Here is a 20,063-nt window from a genome sequence, read left to right on the forward strand (position 1 = left end):
GACCAGCCCAGGGTACAGGACCAGCCCAGGGTACAGGACCATTCCACAGAGCAGGACCAGCCCAGGGAGCAGGACCATTCCACAGAGCAGGACCAGCCCAGGGAGCAGGACCATTCCACAGAGCAGGACTAGCCCAGGTGCAGCTGAACACTGGAACAAACCCCACAGCTCACCCTGGCAGCCCCAGAGCAGGGCAGGAATCCTCCAGGCTGTGCCCAGGAGCTCTGCCACGGCTCCTGCCTGCAGCACAGCACTCCTGGGGCTGGCACCCCCAGCACAGCACAGAGAAGCAGTTAGCAGACACACAGCTTGCCCAGACCCATACTTACATTCCCACCTCCAGGGACATGCTTAATATTGTCCTTGGAACCACACTTGGACTGAACATGGCTGTAGTTCGCTTTTTTGGAGACTATCTGGACCTGGAACGTCACAGAACGGAGACAACACAAGGGAAGAGGACTGGTTAGAGATGGCACTCTGCAGGGCACCCGGGCTCCTGGGCACCAGGGACCCTGAGGAGCTGGGCCCAGAGCTGGGGAAGGCACCAAGGAGAGAGTGAGAGACAGTGAAGGACAGGAGGCTGCACAGACAGTGTTAGTGCCAGGCTGGGAGTGCCCAGGGACCCTGCAGAGCCCTGGGGTGGGGTGGGCTGGGGCTCCCCAGGGCCTGGAAACCCCCTGGAGCAGGGAGACAGCCCAGAGGGGTGGGATGGGACTGCCCAGGACATGGAAACCCCCCTGGGGCAGGGAGAGCCAGCCCAGAGGGGTGGGATGGGACTGTCCATGGCCCAGGAGGCTCCTGGGAGGTTTCCAGGGACATCTGGCCAGAGCAGGGAGAGGCAGCCCTGGGAGCCAGCACTCCCAGCACGCTGTGAGCTGCTCCATGCCCACAGCTGGGCTGACTCCAGCCCTGGACAATGTCCCTCCACAGCCCTGGGCAGTACAGCTGGCTCTGAGGAGCATTCTGCTACTGAAGGTGGTCACACCTTCAGCTGAATGGCCTCAGATGAGTCTCAGGTTAATGAAATTGCTTCTCCTTCACAGTGACTCAGATGAAGGGTGTGAGAACGTGGTTGGAGGTGGTTTGGCAGTGCTGGGGATGGCTGGACTCCATGATCTCACAGGGCTTCTCCAGCCTCAGCGAGTGTGTGATTTTTAAGGCAAGAGGAGAGGTTTGGGTGAGCTCTGCTCACAGCAGTAGCTGGGTTAGACACCAGTGTTTACAGAGGTTAGTTACAACACAGGTTTAGTCTGGAGCTGAGTTATTCACCACAGCACAAGCAGGCCCAGCTGGATCCTGGCTCCCACAAGGTGACAAGCTTGGAGCACAGCAGGGATCACCCAACACTCTCAGCTGGGCAGGCTCCCAGAGCTCCTCAGCCAGGCCTCAAAGGCTGGGAACAGGAACAGCAGCTCTGGGAACATACCTGTGCCATGGAGTGTGGGCTGCTTCACTGACTCCCTACAGGTACAAACCCTGCTCATTCCTGACCATTCCTGCCTGGTAATACTGGAATTAATCTGTGGCACTCCCACCTCATGCCATCCACCTGGACTTTGGAGTAACCCATCCAGTGGTGATGGCTAAGGCTTGGAGTTACAGAGTTTTGGTACAACTGGGCTAGGAATATTGCAGGGAAGACGTGAATTCCTACATATTGTGCACTCCTAAAAGGAGCAGCTGTGAACTCAACCCCTCTGCCTCGTTACAAATTGGTTCTGTGTGTGGAGAACTGGTTTAAGGGAAGCCCTCTGACTCCAAGTTAAGCCTGTATTAACCTGGCAGTGAAACAGGAGGTGAAACTCTGCTCTGCAAACCTCTCCAGCAGCAGTGTAGAGGGTCCCTTCCTGGGGGAGCTTCCCTGGGAACATCTCAGGGTGCAGGGGAGAGAAGGGGAGGTGTCTGTGCAAGGACAGTGCCACTGACAGGAGAGAGCAGGACAGCTGGAGAGGAGGGACAGTGACTCAAAATGGAAACGTTTTCCTTCATCTCCCCCAGAGAAAAGTGTGAAAGCAACTCACTTTCCCATTGGGCTGTTTGGGGACCCCCTCTTTTGCTGCCACTTTAGGAGCCACCTTAGAGCCCGCGCTGGGCTCAGAGCTGGGCGCGGCGCCGGCTGACTCTGGCCTTTTCTCTACCTTCCCCTGGATGGAGACAAAGGGATGATTTCACCAGCAAAGGCACAACTCGGGCAGGAGCACGGGAACACGAGAGACCTGCTGCACAGAGACCCAGGAGCACTCCCTGCCTGCTCTGACTGCCAGGCCAAGGATCATCCCAAGGGCACAGCAGTGCCCAGCCCAGGGCACAGAGCAAGGATTCCCTTCTCAAAAAGCTCCTGGTGCCCTTCCTCAGGATCCAGGCAACCCCAGGACAATGATCCTGCCAAAAAAATCCAACCAAATCCCTGGGGAGCCCCAGAGCAGAGCAGGAGCAGCTCCTTCTTGTGGAGGACGTGGTGCAGGTCTGGAGGTGAGGACACCCAGGGCTGGTCTGGGGCTCTGCTGGACACACACCCTGAGCTCCCAGCTCAGATTCCCACCCAGCCTCACTGCACTCAGCCTTGGAGCTCAGCAGCTCCTTTAGTTTTTATCTACCAAAAGGCAGGTGCACCCTGCCTGAGAGTCCAGCTGAGCAGAAAATCAAAGGAAAATTTACAGGTTTCATAAAAACTCAGCATCTACCTGAGGATATCTATTGTTTTTGCTAGTTTAGATGCAGGGAAGTGCAGCAGGACCTGCATTTTTTGGGGGATGCTCAGCATAAATCTTGTATTTCACTAACCTACAGACCAGTGAACAAAAAAACCCCAACACTACAATAATTCTTAAAAACAGCTCAGTGTGGACAGGACTACAAAAAGGACAATTTGCTTAACAAGGCAATTGTTAGGATTTAATAACTCTATGAAAATATTTAGAAAATGAAGGGCAGTGCAATTAAATGCAAATGCAAGTCCCCTGAGCTGACAGAACGAGGGCTGTGCTGTGCTACTGCCCAGCCAGGAGCTGCTGCCTCTGAGGATAAATCCATGCTGCATTGATGCTGTCTGGGACACACAGCACCCAGCCAGGAGTGCCCTTGACTTTAATGTGCCTGAGAGCAGATTAAAGCTCTCCCAGCATGGAACGTGCTCCCTTGGCAGCAGATTAAAGTTCTGGGCCGGGTTATTCAGCACCACAGAGCTGCAGCAAAGAGAATGGAAAGATCTGTGTCCCACTGGGGGGGAGGCAGAGCCCTCTGGCTGCTGCTGACACACGTGGCCAGGCCAAGGCTGGCCTTACACAACAGCTAAGCAGGGCTTTGTGGTTCTGCATGGCCATTTGTTCAGCAGGTGGATCCCACCTTTGTCCTTTCCATGGGACATGCTGATAGTGGAAGTGCCCCCTAAGGGCTTTAGGAGGCAGTGAGAGCCCCAAGTTTTTTCTCTGGTCATGGTTTTCCAGCACTGCCCTCTCCTCATGCCCACCATGGGGGGGGTCCCAAAAGACTCATTCCATGTCAGCTTTGGGCCTGAGGAGCTGGGCATGGGAAAGGTGCTGTGCAATCCAGGTTTCCCTCATCCTAGTGCACTACTCCACCTTCCGTACCATTCAGCAGGCAGTTCCTCCACCAAAGGGCAAAGGGCAGGACTATGGACAGGACTGAGGGTGTTTCTGTGCCAGGCTCGGGGCAGGAGAGCAGCAGCAGTGGAGCTCTGGGTTCTGCTGTGGAGCAGGGCTGGCTCTGGGGTGGCTCCCGCGCTCTGCCCAAGCAGGACCCAGCGAGGAGCCGAGAGAGCAGTGAGGACACAGCCACCATCCCGCAGAGCCGGCACAGAGCCCGGAGCAGGCAGGGCGGGCAGGGAGGGCAGGGCTCACCTTTCCCCCGCCGGGCTGGTGTTTGATGTTGTCGGTGGAGCCCACCTTGGAGCGGACGTGGCGCAGGTCGGGCCCGGCGGCGCTGGCGGGGCGCGGGGCTCGGGCCGCGGGCCCGGCGCTGCCTTTGCTGCCCGCTGCGGCCTTGCCCGCGGCTCTCTTGGCGTCCGCGGACACCGTGGAGGCCGTGGCGGCTTTGGGGGCGGCGGCTTTGGGCTTGGGCCGGCTGGGGGCCGTGCCGGCCACGCTGGAGGCCGCGGTGGAAGGAGTGGTGGCGCTGCTCTTGGTGGTGCTGCCCGGGGCACTCTTGGGGCGGCTGGAATCGCCTGTGGGATCGCGGGGAGGGAAGGGGAGAGCAGGGTCAGGTACAGAACTGCATTGGACACACAGAACTGCCTGAGACACACAGAACTGCCTCAGTCAGAACTGCCTCAGTCACACAGAACTGCCTGAGACACACAGAACTGCCTCAGTCAGAACTGCTTGAGACACACAGAACTGCCTCAGTCAGAACTGCCTCAGTCAGAACTGCCTCAGTCACACAGAACTGCCTCAGTCAGAACTGCCTCAGTCACACAGAACTGCCTCAGTCAGAACTGCCTCAGTCACACAGAACTGCCTGAGACACACAGAACTGCCTCAGTCACACAGAACTGCCTCAGTCACACAGAACTGCCTCAGTCACACAGAACTGTCTCAGTCAGAACTGCCTCAGTCAGAACTGCCTCAGTCACACAGAACTGCCTCAGTCAGAACTGCCTCAGTCACACAGAACGGCCTGAGACACACAGAACTGCCTCAGTCAGAACTGCCTCAGTCACACAGAACTGCCTCAGTCAGAACTGCCTCAGTCACACAGAACGGCCTGAGACACACAGAACTGCCTCAGTCAGAACTGCCTCAGTCACACAGAACGGCCTCAGTCACATAGCCCAGTATGGGCTGGGACCCAAAGATCAGGTCACCCCAGCCCTGCCGTGGCAGGGACACCTTCACTGTCCCAGGTGCTCCATGTCCCATCCAGCCCAGTCTGGGACACCCCCATTCCCAGAGATGTACAGGGACCCCATAATGACCCCAGCCCCAGACAAAGGGGATTAGATTCAGACTGAGGAAACAGCCTCAGGCTGTGCCAGGGGAGGTTCAGGTGGATATTGGGAATATTCCTTCCTGGAAAGGGCTCTTCAGCCCTGGCACAGCTGCCCAGGGCACCAGTGGTTCCCCATCGCTGGAGGGATGTGGCACCCACGTGGATGTGGCACTGGGGACATGGTCAGTGCTGGGGAGAGGGGCTCCATGGCCTTGCAGAGTTTTCCCAGCTGCATTTCCCAGAGCCCAGGTGAGGAGGGAGGTGAGGTTACCTGAGGGAGACTTGGCAGGAGGTTTCTTGGCATCTGCCGGCTTCGCGTCCGTCTTGATGGCTGCCAACACAAACATAGCAGTCAGGGGAGACCCCAGCACATTCCAGCCTGGAACCAGCCCAGGATTCACTGTTCTGTGGATGAGAGCACCTGCAGCCTGGGCAGCTCCTGCTGCCACCAGAAACCCTCGTGTTTGGCAGCCAGAGCACCAATCCTTGTCAAAGGATCCTCACTTGGTCACACCACACACCTGGGGATGGGCTGCATTTTCTTTCTCCTCACATTACCTTCCTGAATCTGACAGCACTCACTGGGAGCATTTTAATCCTGCCCCATCTTCATTTCTTAAACAAAAAACCAACCAAGCAAAAAACCCTACCCCAAAACATTTCCTTTCTTTAAAAAGGAACAAAAGCAGCCCCACATTTGTCCTTGCCCAACCTTGCTCTCATTGTCAGACCAGTCCTACCCCGTGCCAATTTTCTTGCACAGGAGTTATTGCACATATTTTGGCTGCTATTTTAATTGTATAAACCCAAAAATCAATCCCCAAACTGAGCTGCCTTTGGGCAAAGCCCAACGATCATGACCTGATTACACTGCACAGAGGACACTCTAAACCAGGGATGCAGCCACACTTCCCCAAGCAGGAGAAAGCCAAACACCAAATTGATCAAGGCAAAAACTATGGACTGAACAACAGAAATGGGACTTTATTTTAAGGAAGTCTTTGATAATGAAATTGGAGGGGTTTTACTATCAGTGATGAGCATGTTTGGGTAAATTCTGCTTCATTTAAACAGCCAAAGGAAGGCAACATTGAAAAGAAATAATAAATGGAAAAGACCCAAGTTAGAAATTAGGAAAACCCTCATTTTTTAATATCTAATTTCCATTAAGTCTCAGATTTTTTAGATACACTCCAGCAGCTGTCAGGGTCCTTTATGGAATATCAATACCAAAAAGACCAAGGGGAAGAGGCAGATAACTACAGGCCAAGTTAGTCTGGATCATTCCACCCTGACTTTGCTAAAAGCATTCAATTAAACACCCCAGATAAGATTCCAGCTAATGAGGTGATAATTTGGATAATTTAATAAGGCCTAAAGGATGGATACATAATTAATAGCAAACACTTCAAACAAGGGGCTGGCAAACCAACCTAATTTCATTCCTTGAGACCACAACTTTAATTGGGGAAACTGCACAGACAGAACAGCCTTAGGTTTGTGTAAAAGGCAGAGGAATATTATGTTACATTAATATACAGAGATGTTCTGTCTGCTGGTGTCGGTGGGGAGCCAATGCTGAACACTTCTATCTGTGTGAACACGAGGTGCTGAAAACCCAGAGAGAGCCCCTGGGACAAGGGTCTGTGTGACAGACTTTGATCTGTGCCTGATCTGAAGGGCTGAGCGTGGTCTTGTACAAACATTAAAGTCATTTCCACAGGGAGGGGGCAAAAACTAATGAAGAAATAAAATTAAAAATCAAAACATCAAGCCCCACATAACCCTTGGCTCTCCTTTAGCAGAGAAAATGACTGACCTGAAAATACCTGAAAAAGTGGAACTATGTAATGCCAAACCTGGCCTTTACACACAGATTTTGTGAGACAATGACTGAAATTGATGGCAGCTGTGACCCCAGAGCTGTGAGCCCAAGAGCTCCAGGTGTTCCCACCCACATCTCACTCAAATCAAACCAAACCCAACCCAACCAAACCACACCAAACCCAACCCAAGCAACCAAAACCCAACCCAACCAACCAACCAACCAACCAACCAACAACCAATCAAATAAAACCAAACTAAACCAAACCCAATGAAACCAAATCCAACTGAACCAAACCCAATTAAACCAAACTCAACCAAATCAACCCAACCCAACCAAACCCAACTCAACCCAACCCAACTACACCAAACCAAACCCAACCGAACTACACCAAACCAAACTCAACTCTCAGCATTGGGCTCGTGGTTGCCTTGAGGGTCTAGGTCACCTTCCACCCTCTGCCCCACCCCTGCTTCCACCTCACCCAGCACAGGACCCCTGCTTTTCCCATTCCTGCCGTCCCTGTGCATTTCCAGATCCAGATTTCTCAGCCTCCCCATGGAGTCCCTCCAGCTGACCTCAGCCTCCCTCACCCCAGGGCCCTGCCTGTGGCCTGGCAGGGTCCCACCACGTTCCTGGTGCCACAGCCCCTTGCCCTGCACCTCCTGCCTCTTGGAACAGCTCCCTGCAGCTCTGCATCACTGCCTCCATCTCCTTTCAGCAGCAAACACTGCTTTGTTTGTGGGGCAGCAGGAATGAGCCCAACTCATTAGAACAGATCCTGCATTCCCAGGCTCCCATTTGCCTCCAAGACCACACAAAATGAGTTTTACTCACAAAATGAGTTTATCAGACAGGATATGTGGCTCTTGGAACGTGCAACACCTTCTCTACACTTGATTAATTAGATTTTCCCCCAGAACATAAGTCTGGGATGTCCATCAGGCCAAATCCATCCCAGCACAGCTAAAACATGTCAATTTTTTTGGGAAAGCTGGGATAGGAACCCATGCTTTGGGATTCAAACCAAACTGTGTCATTTTACACTTTTATTGGCAAATTTTGCCACTGAGGCCAGTCATTTGAAAAGACTTGAGAAGACTTGGACTATAATCTTATCTAATGTTAAATCTCTCAAGTTCCATTAAGAGGAGTGAGAACAGTGTTAGCTTAGCTAAAACACTGCTCAGGTTTCCTGTGGAACTCATGCAAAGTTCCCTCTTTAGCAGCAGCACGAGTGGGACACAGTTTTTGGATGAAGCTGATGTGATTTCAGCTCCAAATTCCTCCTGCTCTACTAAAAATCTTCCACTTCTGCTCAACCCTTTTGGATTTCCCACACCAGTTCAGGTGTTTCAAGTCCTCTTCTGAAGATTTGCTTTTTTGAACTTTTATTTAGTGTTTATTCTGTTCCTATGGCAAAATATAGAAGGAATGGAATGCCCACTCTTAAATCAAGTGTGTCCAGTAATTGCATTAACCCTGGATTAAACACAGCTGATGGAGGCTGGCCCTGAAGGCAATTTGGAAGAGGAAGCCCTGGAGAGAAGAACACTTGAGCCACTGTCAGAATCCAGGCAATGATGGAGTGGCTTCTGAACACTTCCAGAGATGGGGACTCCACAGCTGTGCCAGGGCTGCAGAGCCTTTTCCAGGAGGAACACTCCCAGTATCCACCTGAGCCTCCACAGCTGTGCCAGGGCTGCAGAGCCTTTTCCAGGAGGAACATTCCCAGTATCCACCTGAGCCTCCACCAGCTGTGCCAGGGCTGCAGAGCCTTTTCCAGGAGGAACATTCCCAGTATCCACCTGAGCCTCCACCAGCTGTGCCAGGGCTGCAGAGCCTTTTCCAGGAGGAACACTCCCGGTATCCACCTGAGCCTCCACCAGCTGTGCCAGGGCTGCAGAGCCTTTTCTAGGAGGAACATTCCCAGTATCCACCTGAGCCTCCACCAGCTGTGCCAGGGCTGCAGAGCCTTTTCCAGGAGGAACACTCCCGGTATCCACCTGGGCCTGCCCTGCCCAGCCTGAGGCTGTTCCCTCTGCTCCTGTCCCTGTCCCCCAGCTGTGCCCTGTGCCAGGAGCTGTGCAGAGCCCCTGGTGTGCCCAGGCAGGAGGCTGCAGGTGCTGCAGGATGGGTATCCCCAGGGAAGGGGCAGCACTCACACGTCGGCCTCTTGGGAGGAGTGGGCGCCGTGGTTTTGGCAGCGGCCGCTGCCGTCACCGGGGACGGCGCCGTGGTCCGGGGAGCAGCAGAGGAGCTCCTGGAAGGAGTTTTGGGGGTGGTGGAGGAGGGAGGCTTGGAGAGGGAGGTTTTCTTCTCCGCGGGCTTCGCATCCGCGACCTGCAAGGGAGCGAGCGGCGTCAGAGCGGAGCCCGAGCCAGGAGGGCTGGAAGGAACAGGAATCCCTGAAATGCCCCAGCACTTAATGAAGCCTGGCACTGCTGAAAGGTTATAATGCAATTAAAATATTTTAATTGAGACGTGCAGAAGCGAGCGGTGGTGTGGAGGGCAGGACACGGAGCACGGACGCTGCGGAGGAGCAGCTCCCACCCAGGGCTGGTCAGCTCTGGTGTGTGGGGGCCTCTCCTGCTGGGGAGCAGGTTCTGATTTCTGGATCAAATGGAACCAGCAGAACACCAGCAATGCTCCTGGGAGAGATTCCCATCCGCCAGGAGCACCAATGCCCCTAAGCTGGAATTTGTTTTAACAGTGGGGACATGAGAATCAGGCGTCCACAGCTCATCCCTCACTGGGAAAACTCTTTCCTGCTGTCCCTGGTCAGGCACTTGTTTGTCAACTGCCTGATCTCTGAGGTATGAAAATACTAAATTATTATTATTTTATCAAAAAGATACAAAAACTTGAACCAAACCAAAGTCACCAGCTCAGAGAAAAGTACAGTTTTACACCTGGGCTTTCATTTGCCTTCTGTTATTTTTACTTAGTTCTAAAAAACACTCAAATGCAGTGTGTGGTGGTGTTCAGCCATCAATGAAAGCTTCTGAAATGGATTTGATGTTCCCTTTTAAACCTGAGTTCCCCTACTCTCTCAGATCACAAGTTAACATAGGGATCATTCAAGGGACACCTCCCACTTCTGACACACAGGGATTCCCTGCTTATCTGGAAGATGCAACATTGTCCATGAATCCTCTCTTTTGGGGATTTACAGATCTCCAGAGTTTTCTAAGTGTTATCAATCCTCTCTGTGCAGTTCTGCAGTGACCACACATCATAACATGACCACTGGTGGGAAATAAGGAGTATTCACATGGCTTTGTTTTTCTTCAATATTCATATCATATGTCCCTAGTCAGGCTTCCCATGTTCTTGTCTGGATTTAGGAGTTGTACACAGAAGGAATTCCTGGCTGGGAGGGTGGGGAGGAACTGGGATGGAATTCCCAGAGCAGCTGTGGGTGTTCCCTGGATCCCTGGAATGTCCAAGGCCAGGTTGGACAGGGCTTGGGTCACTCTGGGACAGTGGGAGGTGTCCCTGCCATGGCAGGGATGGGATGGGATTGGGTGGGATGGGTCTGTGGATGGGTCCGTGGACGGGATGAGATGGAATGGGAATGGGATGGGATGGGATGGGATGGGATGGGATGGGATGGGATGGGATGGGATGGGATGGGATGGGATGGGATGAGATGGGATGGGAATGGGGATGGGATGGGATGGGATGGGATGGGATGGGATGGGATGGGATGGGATGGGATGGGATGGGATGGGATGGGATAGGATGGGCTTTAAGGTCCCTCCCAACCCAACCCAGCCTGGGATCCCTGACTCATGGCAGCTCATCAGGACAATCTCAGCACTACACTCAGGTTTAATTCTCCTCTGTGGTGACACAGTTCAATGCCAGGGACACTGAGTGCCCCTCCTGATGTCACCTAGCCCAGCAATTCTGCCCTGCCCCGTGGCTGAGGGCTGGCAGGCTGCCCTGCAGCGAGCCCTGGTGCTCCCAGAGGCAGGCAGTTCTTACCTTTGGTTTAGTCTCTTTTGGAGTGAGGGTGGAGGGACGGGTGCTGCTGGTGCCGGGGCGTTTGGAGGTGCTGCCTGGAGCAGGAGCTGCACTCGGGCTCGTGGGCTTTTTGTTTGTGCCCGGGGTGGCCGAGCTGGGCCGCTTGGGGCTGGTGCTGCCCGGGGGCTTGGCCTTGGCTGCCGCCGCCTTGGCAGAGGAGGAGGATGCAGCAGGCTTTAGGGTTGGGCCAAAAAGCAAAATCCAGGATAAAACCAAAGAAATACAACAAAAAATAGCGCATTGTAAACCAAAACACTGAGCTGCAACAACAGAAAAGTGATATTTTAAAGGAAAATAATAATAATAATAATAATAATAATAATAATAATAATAATAATAATAATAATCTGTTTTCTGAGTGCAACAAAGACCAAAATGCAGCAGCCTCTGGAGCTGGAGGCGTTCTGCCATTCAATTCCAAACCAACAGATTTATTTCAGCAGCATGGAAAGCAACAGAAGGAATGGCTGGTAAAGCTGGATTAGTAATTGGGTGCTCCTGGCATCCAGGGCTACGTGCAATCCACAGGCTCTGGCTTTCCAATTATGGGCACGCAGGGACTGCAGCTCCAAATCCCCTGGGATCAGCTGCCGTGGTCACACGGGCAGGGCCTCCAGGGGAGAGAGCCCCTGCCCCCCAGCCCTGCTGGGGACACTGGGGGGACCTTGCTGTGTGTGGGAGCTCCTGAGCACAGCTCCAAAGCCAGAGGGGCTGAGCAGGGCTCTGAAATGGGCTGGGAACAACTGACAGAGTATGGCTGAGCACAGGGGTTACTACACGTTTACTCCGTGTTTACTACTGCTACAGTCACTGCAGCAGGCAGGAATTCACTGAAATGGAGTTTGCACACTCTGATCAGAGTTTGCCACGGGCAGCTCCGAACTGGACGGGTTTGCTGCAGGGGCAGCTCAGAAAACAGAAGTGTGGCTGGCACAGCTGAGGAAGCAGAAAAGCTGGGAAATGAAAGCCCTGGGAGCAGAGATGGGAACAGGGAACAGCTCCTACCTTGGTCTTCTTCTCGGGGCTGGGGGGCAGCTCCTTGTTGGGAGGAGCTGAGATGTCGTTCCCACTCACGGCCTCGGCTGCTTGGGGCTCCTCTGCCTTGCCTGGGGGAAGGAAGGCACATCTGTGAGTTTAAGCGTTTTTTTTTTTTTTTAAGATATGTTTTTTAGTTTGCTGTTATTCAACACAGCAGCAGCAGGAGACAGAACTGACACAGCACAGGTTGGTGTTAGTGGAAAATTTCCTGAACCCCAGAATACCTGCAGGAAGAAAGATTTTCCCTGTAAAAGGACAGGTTCATCCAGGTGCTGTTAGATTCCAATTTCTCACATGATCCCAGTGGGAAAAGCCAGCCAGCAGATGAAGGAAACCTGTGGTTTACTTTAAATAGCAAATCTTCTCATCTTTAAGTTGTTACAAGAAATTGTTGGAACATGGTAAAGTCCAGATTTTACACTTATCCTGGAGTGGGGCTCTGTTCCCAGCTATCCCCATTGTTACAGCTGTTCCTGCTCCACCTTTCCTCTGCCTACATTCACACCTGGAGCCCTCAGGGAGCAGCCAAAGGGAGCACCAGGAAAGGTCACACAGATCACAGGTGCCAGCCCCAGACCCAACAGCACAAGGAGCTGGAGCTGCTGGACAGATCCAGAGAGGCCCCGGAGCTGCTGCAGGGCTGGAGCCAGGCTGGGAGAGCTGGGAATGTTCATCTGGAGAGGAGAAGCTCCAGGGAGAGCTCAGAGCCCCTGGCAGGGCCTGGAGGGGCTCCAGGAGAGCTGGAGAGGGACTGGGGACAAGGCATGGAGGGACAGGACACAGGGAATGGCTTTAGCTGAAGGAAGGTACATTTAGATTGTTTATTAAGAGGAAATTCTTCCCTGTGACGTGCCCAGAGCAGCTGTGGGTGCCCCTGGATCCCTGGCAGTGCCCAAGGCCAGGCTGGACAGGGCTGGGAGCAGCCTGAGACAGTGGGAGTGTCCCTGCCATGGCAGGGGTGGGATGGGATGGGATGGGATGGGATGGGATGGGATGGGATGGGATGGGATGGGATGGGATGGGATGGGATGGGATGGGATGGTCCTCAATGCCTCTTTCCATCCAAACCACTCCAGGATTCCCACAAGAGCAGGACCATGGAGATCCCATTCTGGCAGACACTGACCCCTCACTGGAGCTGTGTTACAGCACAGAGCTCACAGCCAATTCCAAGAAGTACCAGTTTCCCTGTCATTGTTCCTTTTGGCCATTGTCACACTGCCTGGGGACAGGGAACACACCAGGCTGTTCCCTGAGGGGCAGGAGAGCAGCACCCCCTCCTTGTGTCCTCTACAAAGCCAGAACCCAAACCAGCCCCAGCACTGCCCTCCAACCCAACAAATCCTTCATTGAGGAGCAGTTTCCCCACGTTTTCTCCCCAAATCCCTGAAATCCCACAGCAGCAAGCAGCAGCTTCCCTACAAATCCCTTCCAAGCCCTCCTTCCCCAGGGCGCAGCTGCACAAGCACCCTGCCCTGGGCTGGATCCTGCCAGGATCCTGTGCCAGGAGCCCAGCATGAATTCCTGCAGCATCTCCCCTGTCATCTGGGGATTCAAATCCAGCCTTATCCGTGTTGGACGCTGCTTTTTATAACCCTGAACAGATTGTGACAAGGCCAGGCTAAGGATTCCAGCAGTAAACAGCCTGTTCTCCACATCTTTTGGAAATTGCAGTTTCTGTTCCCTGCTCTCCTGCCTGTCAGACTTGACAGGAGCATCTCAGAGGATGCCTCAGTCCTGGTACAAGGCAGGAAAATAAAATCACCCCGTGCCTCCCTCCCACCAGAGTATGGGTTGCTGTTTTTGTGTTCTGATTTCAGGGTAAGCTCAGGATAAGCCTTTTTTCCCCCTGAATTGGTTTAACCCCTTCCTGCCCATCTGGCCTTCCAGTTTTGCAGCACTGGGCTGAGCATCCTGGGCACATAAGAGGGTTGTGAAGGAAAATCAGCAAAATGTAGAGGCTGAACACCTGCTTTAATGCAAAATCCTTGGGAATTATGTCTGTTCACCTGGAAAACCTGTTTTTATTGCAGCTGATCTGTATTGGCTGCTCTCTGATTCCTCCCCTGCATTTCAATAATCCTTTCTCTCCTGGTTTCACCTGTCAGGTCCATGCACAGCAATGCCAGCAGCAGCAGTTGTCAGCAGTTCCCTCTCCTGAAACACAACTCCTGCCCATTCCCTTCTCTCTGCTCCCAGAACTGCTTCGTTTGGAGTCCTACCAGTCTCAAATATCCCCCACATCAAGGTGACTTCCAGTGGTAAAAGCTGCTGTCATTAATTATTTCAGCTAATTCAGCACCAACACTAAACCTCTGCCTGATGAGGGGTTGCAGCACCCATGACAAGAATTCCCAGCATCAGGGAGTGCTCCTCAAATCCTGCAACACCCAGAGGGTCAGGATCTGAACTCCAGCAGCTCCCACATTTCTGAACCAGTGACAGCATGAATTTCATGTTATTTCATGTTGCTTAATAGAAGGTGAATAAAAACCAGGACAGGACACAGGGAATGGCTTCCCACTGCCACAGGATAAGGTCAAATGGGATATTGGGAAGGAATTGCTCCCTGGGAGGGTGGGCAGGCCCTAGCATAGAATTCCCAGAGCAGCTGTGGCTGCCCCTGCATCCCTGAAGTGTCCAAGGCCAGGCTGGAGCAGCCTGGGACAGTGGGAGGTGTCCCTGCCACGGCAGGGGTGGCACTGGGTGGGCTTTGAGGTCCCTCCAACCTAAACCATTCATCATCATCATCATCATCATCATCATCATCATCATCATTATCATTATTATCATTATTATTATTATTATTCAGGGGAATTGGGTAGAGACCTTCTCTACTTGAGGGGCCACAACTCAGGCTCCATCTCTCTGAGACTCTGACATCCCAGGACACATAACCCTGCCCCATCCCCCAGGGATTACAGAAGGAGAGCTTTGGGGTTTAATATTCATTTGTCCTGTGCTCATCAGGACATTTCTCTCATTCATGGTTTAATTATGAGGCTGTTCTCAGAGCAGAGAACTGGCACCATTTCCTAGTTCCTACATGGAATATTAGGCAAAGCTGCCAAACCTTAATCAAATTTGTTCATTAGGCTGCAAGAATGATTTCGGAGACTTTTCAGTTTGCCCGCTCCCCAGGCAGAGGAGAAGGCCTGGAAGGTGTTTGAAAGGCATTTGGTTGGAGCTGCCGTGCCCTGAGCTGAGTCAGCAGCACCAGGGCAGCGCTCGCAGGGCCAGGGGCTCCAAGGAGCCAGGGAAGGACATTCCCATCTGCCACCCCATGGATCCCTCCAGGCACAGACAGCAGCAGCTCCTCCCCACACTGCTGGCACTGTGCTGCCAGCGCCTCCATCCCCGGCCCTGTCCTCACCACTGCTGCTCCTGATGGGGAAAATCACAATTCTTGGCATGTCCCAACAGGTTCCTAGAGCAACACTGCAATAAATGATTCCTATCACTTTTCCTATCATGATTCCTAACAATAAATTACTCCTAGCATTTTTCCTGTCATGATTCCTATTAATAAATCATTCCTGTCATTATTCCTATCAAGAAATGATTCCTATCATTTCTCCTATCACGATTCCTATCAAGAAATTATTCCTATCATTTCTCCTATCATTATTCCTATCAATAAACCATTCCTAGCATTTTTCCTATTACGATTCCTATCAATAAATTATTCCTAGCATTTTTCCTGTCATGATTCCTATCAATAAATCATTCCTATCATTTGCATATCATGATTTCTATCAATAAATCATTCCTATCATTTTTCCTATCACGATTCCTATCAATAAATTATTCCTATCATTTCTCCTATCATGATTCCTATCAATAAATGATTCCTATCATTTCCCGTATCACGATTCCTATCAATAAATGATTCCTATCATTTCTCTTATCACGATTCCTATCAATAAATCATTCCTATCATGACGAAGCTCTTGCACAGGGTGCCCAGAGCAGCTGTGGCTGCCCCTGGATCCCTGGCAGTGCCAGGGCCAGGCTGGAGCTTGGAGCAGCCTGGGACAGGGGGAGGTGTCCCTGACATGGCAGGGGTGGCACTGGATGAGCTTTAAGGTCCTTTACCCCAATCCCCCAGCCCAGCTCCTCCTGATGCTCAGGGTGTTCAATCTTCCTCTGAGCATCTCCAGCAATGGAGATTCCACAGCTGGGAGCTGCTGCTCCTCTGTCTGATCACCCTCCTGGTAAAAAAAATAGAAAGCTAAAATCTCACAGTTCCCAAATTGCTGGCAGGAGCTGTTTTACAGCTTTGCTGAAATCTCTCAGCAGTCACCCAGCACGGTTTGCTTTCAGCTGCTGCTGTTATTTTCGTTTGCTGACCCACATTCCTATCCTGGAAAAGCAGAACTGTCTCCTCTTGTTCACAACTCCCCTGCCACTGATGACTTTGCAGACACAACCACAACCTCCTCCCTGCCTCCCCACATTCCCTGTTCCAGGCTCAGGAGTCTCATTTGGCCACTGCCTGGGCCAGCTCCCCCAGGATTATTTATTTATTTGTTTATTTATTTGTTTATTTATTTATCACAGCTCTCATTCCAGAGAGCCCCTGGAGGACCAGGTGTGCACTGAGACGTTGGACTCAAAGGCAAGCACATGGAATTATGGAATCCCAGGATGGTTTGGGATGGAGAGACCCTAAAGATCATCAACCCCCTGCCATGGCAGGGACACCTCCCACTGTCCCAGGCTGCTCCAAGCTCCAGCCTGGTCTGGGGCACTGCCAGGGATCCAGGGGCAGCCACAGCTGCTCTGGGCACCTCTCCACCCTCACAACCAGGATTTTTTTCCATTTATCTTCGCCTGACCTTTCCCTCTTTCAAACACTAGGATTTATGAATTAACAGAGTTTTTTTCTTTTGTTTTCTCTTTCTGGATTCCTCCAAGTCCCTGTGCTGGAGGAAAGCCACGCAGAATTATCCTTATGGCACCTCCATCCTACAAATCCAGTGTGGAGTCCCAGCTGGTGTGAGGTGATGCTGAGCTGAGCCAGGAGGGAGCAAACACAAACCTTCAGCTTGGCGTAACAGCTCTCACAAAAGCTGCAACTCCGTGTGAAAAACCCAAACAGGCACAAAGCCTGAAAAGCTCTGCTGTTTGTATTTCCTGAAGAAGTAAAATGAGGCAACAGCACTTACAGAAATGCACCCAGGAGGATCTTTTTGAAGTTAAACTGTGTTACTGCACTGATTTATAAATCACAGAGCTCAGGAGCAACGCCTGTGGGCAGCTCAACACCAACCAGCAGTTTAGGAAAGAGCGAGAACTCCCAAAAATCCATCCTCATGCCAAAAGGCAGGCCCTGGTAGGAGCTGTCTTGGGCTCCTCTCACCAGGCCAGAGGTGTTCCTGGCAAAGGCTGGATGTGGAACCCCATCCTGCTTTTTGGGCTTTGCTGCTGCTCGTGTCCCATCCAGAGGCTGCTGGCCCTGCCCAGGCTCCCCAGGGCATGGGAGCATTCCCAGCCCTGCCAGAGCCCCAGGAGAGTTTGGGCAGCACTCCCAGGGATGCCCAGGGTGGGATTTTGGGGTGTCTGGGCAGGGCCAGGTGTTGGATCAATGATGCCTGTGGGTCCCTCCTGCCTCAGGACACTCCCCATTTCTCTATGATTCCTTCCTCCAATAAAGGAGATTTCCATGGGTGTTTGAGGCTGCATCCCCAGATGCTGTCCCTCCCAGCTGTCCCTGTGGCTCTGTGTGGCAGTCCCTGTGTCACCTGCCCTGCCTGCAGCTACAGCCCAACGTGAACCAGGCCAGGCATCATCCCCAGATCCCCAGCCAGGGATATTTAGCAGGCTAAGCTCAACTAAAACATCATTCAATGAAACAGCTCCATAATTCTCATCGGGATTACAGTCATCAGCTGAAAATCCATTAAGAGAAATAGATTAAGCAATAAGGCAATGACCATCCTTGTCTTTACTCTCCCTCTTGAACGTAAACAAGCCCTGAACAAAACCTGCTCATGGGGAACCACAGAGAGGGGCCAGCTCCTTCCTCATCCTCAGCTCCTTCCTCATCCCTCAGTTCCTTCCTCATCTCCTTCCTCATCCTCAGCTCCTTCCTCACCCCTCAGCTCCTTCCTCACCCCTCAGCTCCTTCCTCATCCCTCATCTCCTTCCTCATCCCTCATCTCCTTCCTCATCCCTCAGCTCCTTCCTCATCCCTCAGTTCCTTCCTCATCCCTCAGTTCCCTCCTCATCCCTCAGCACCCCAAAGGAGCAGCTGCATCCCAAAACCCACCCTCAAATAAAGCTTTTTTGTCTAAGGCTCTTACAGAAAAGTATCTACAAGTACAACAGATCTTGGTTTGAACAGAAATACAACCCTGAGCTGCTTCCTCCTCCCCAGAAAAGGCAGAATCAACATCTCCTGCTTGACCCAAATGCAGAGGGCTCAGCATTTCATTTGGCAACAAATGCAACTCAGTCAATGTGTACATTTTCCCTGGTTATCAGGAACTGAGAATAAATCAGATGTCCTCTTTTCCTGCGTTTGTAAACCTAAGGATTGTTAAGACTCTATTTGTACCCCAGCAAGAGAAATCCTAAATCAGAACAACCTGAAGTGCCTCCCTCTTTTATCCAACAGGGCATGACTGGAATGGTGAGGCTGCTCTGAGTAACAGCTCCCACCACAGTGACAGCAAACCCCCCTGACCTGCAGCTGCCTTGGGCAGGACACCCAGGGAGGAGCAGGCACGAGACAGAGCCCAAATTCCATTTCAGGCTGGCCCTAAAGCTGCTCTGAATGCTGGTGAAACCCCAGAGAACCTCCAGGTGCCACCTGAGCTGGGGCAGTGCTTGGGCCAGGGCACAAGGGGATTTACAGGGGATTTACAGGGAATTCAGAGATTCCCAGACTGGTCTGGGTTGGGAGGGACCTTAAAGCTTCAGTGCCACCCCTGCCATGGCAGGGACACCTCCCACTGTCCCAGGCTGCTCCAAGCCCCAATGTCCAACCTGGCCTTGGGCACTGCCAGGGATCCAGGGGCAGCCACAGCTGCTCTGGGAATCCCATCCCAGCCAGGAATTCCCAATTCCCAATCTCCCATCCATCCCTGCCCTCTGGCACTGGGAGCCATTCCTTGTGTCCTGTCCCTCCAGGCCTTTGCTCAAAGCCCCTCTTCAGCATTTCAGTGTCTGAAGGCATAAAACTGTCCCACACTGTTCAAAATGTGAAATAAAGACAATCCTGCCTTGGAACAGCCAAGCACAAAGGTGTCACTAATGATGCAATGAATTCCAGGGAGGCTCCCCAGTATCCCCCAGTCCCACCCAGGCCCAGAGCAGCTGCAGTCACTCATGTCTTTTTTCTCCTATGACAAACACATTTCCTGTGCCCCCACACCACCAATGCAGTGTTGGCTTTTTACAGGTTTTTTTTACATTCCCAATCCCAGCACTCACTTCAATCGGTGCAAACCTGAGGCCAGGGCTCTCACACCCTCATGCTGGGACTCCTGGATTCTGTACTCCTCTAAAACTCAGTGTTCTGCTGAAAAAACATCCTTCAGGAGACTGGGAGTTAGGCTGGACTTCATAGAGTATAAAAAGCCTGAGCTGGAACCCAGGATGGTTTCCTGATGCAAAATGAGCTGGTGTTGGGTGGGACAGACCCAACCTGCAATTCCTGGTGTTCCAGAGCAGGAAACATTTCAGGGAGAGGCCAAGGCAGTGAGAGAAGGCAGAAGTGAGGGCAGTGCTGAAGGACATCCCTGCTGGAGGTGACACAGGGTACAGATAAATGCCAATAAATCACACAACACTCAGGTGTCACACCTGTCCCCAGGGCTGGGAACAACCTGGCCAGGGAGATTTGATTCCTGAGGGAGCTGGGCAGGTGCTGGGGCTCAGCTCTGAGCAGGACTAATCTGCAGCCAGGATCTCCTGGCTGAAAATAAATACCCATCCTGGGCACGCCAGGGCTTGGACTGGGAGCATCTTTGGGGCAGCTTTTAAAATGAAATTAAAATAAAATTAAACTACATGTGCCATCACCAGAGGGGCTTTAAGGTCCCTTCCAATCAAACTATCCTGGGATTCTGTGATCACACCAACACCCACCTGTCTGCAAGGAAGAAAAGTAAGTTTTATTACAATTCTACCAATTCTTTCTATTAAAAGAACACAAGAGGAGCAGATATTTAGCAAAAAGTCCCACAACCCTGGAGGGGCAGAACCAAGGAAGTCT

The 20,063-nt window shown here is 52.2% G+C and overlaps 1 protein-coding gene across 5 annotated transcripts in view; it reads right to left on the reverse strand.

The window, feature by feature from the left end:
* Nucleotides 1-20,063, reverse strand: part of MAP4 (microtubule associated protein 4) — a 150,969-nt gene that overhangs the window by 11,375 nt on the left and 119,531 nt on the right. For 3 of the 5 annotated variants that reach the window (XM_058809691.1, XM_058809657.1, XM_058809666.1), the window contains exons 13-19: nucleotides 11,810-11,910; nucleotides 10,766-10,978; nucleotides 8,941-9,118; nucleotides 5,222-5,281; nucleotides 3,864-4,186; nucleotides 2,025-2,147; nucleotides 330-422 (exon numbers count right to left, since the gene is read on the reverse strand). In XM_058809691.1, coding sequence (XP_058665674.1) covers nucleotides 330-422; nucleotides 2,025-2,147; nucleotides 3,864-4,186; nucleotides 5,222-5,281; nucleotides 8,941-9,118; nucleotides 10,766-10,978; nucleotides 11,810-11,910 — 1,091 coding nt within the window. The remainder of the gene's footprint in view (nucleotides 1-329; nucleotides 423-2,024; nucleotides 2,148-3,863; nucleotides 4,187-5,221; nucleotides 5,282-8,940; nucleotides 9,119-10,765; nucleotides 10,979-11,809; nucleotides 11,911-20,063) is intronic. The other 2 variants (XM_058809682.1, XM_058809675.1) reach the window with 2 other exon arrangements.

This window comes from Ammospiza caudacuta, chromosome 1 (genome assembly GCF_027887145.1).
Source record: "Ammospiza caudacuta isolate bAmmCau1 chromosome 1, bAmmCau1.pri, whole genome shotgun sequence".
NCBI lineage: Eukaryota > Metazoa > Chordata > Aves > Passeriformes > Passerellidae > Ammospiza > Ammospiza caudacuta.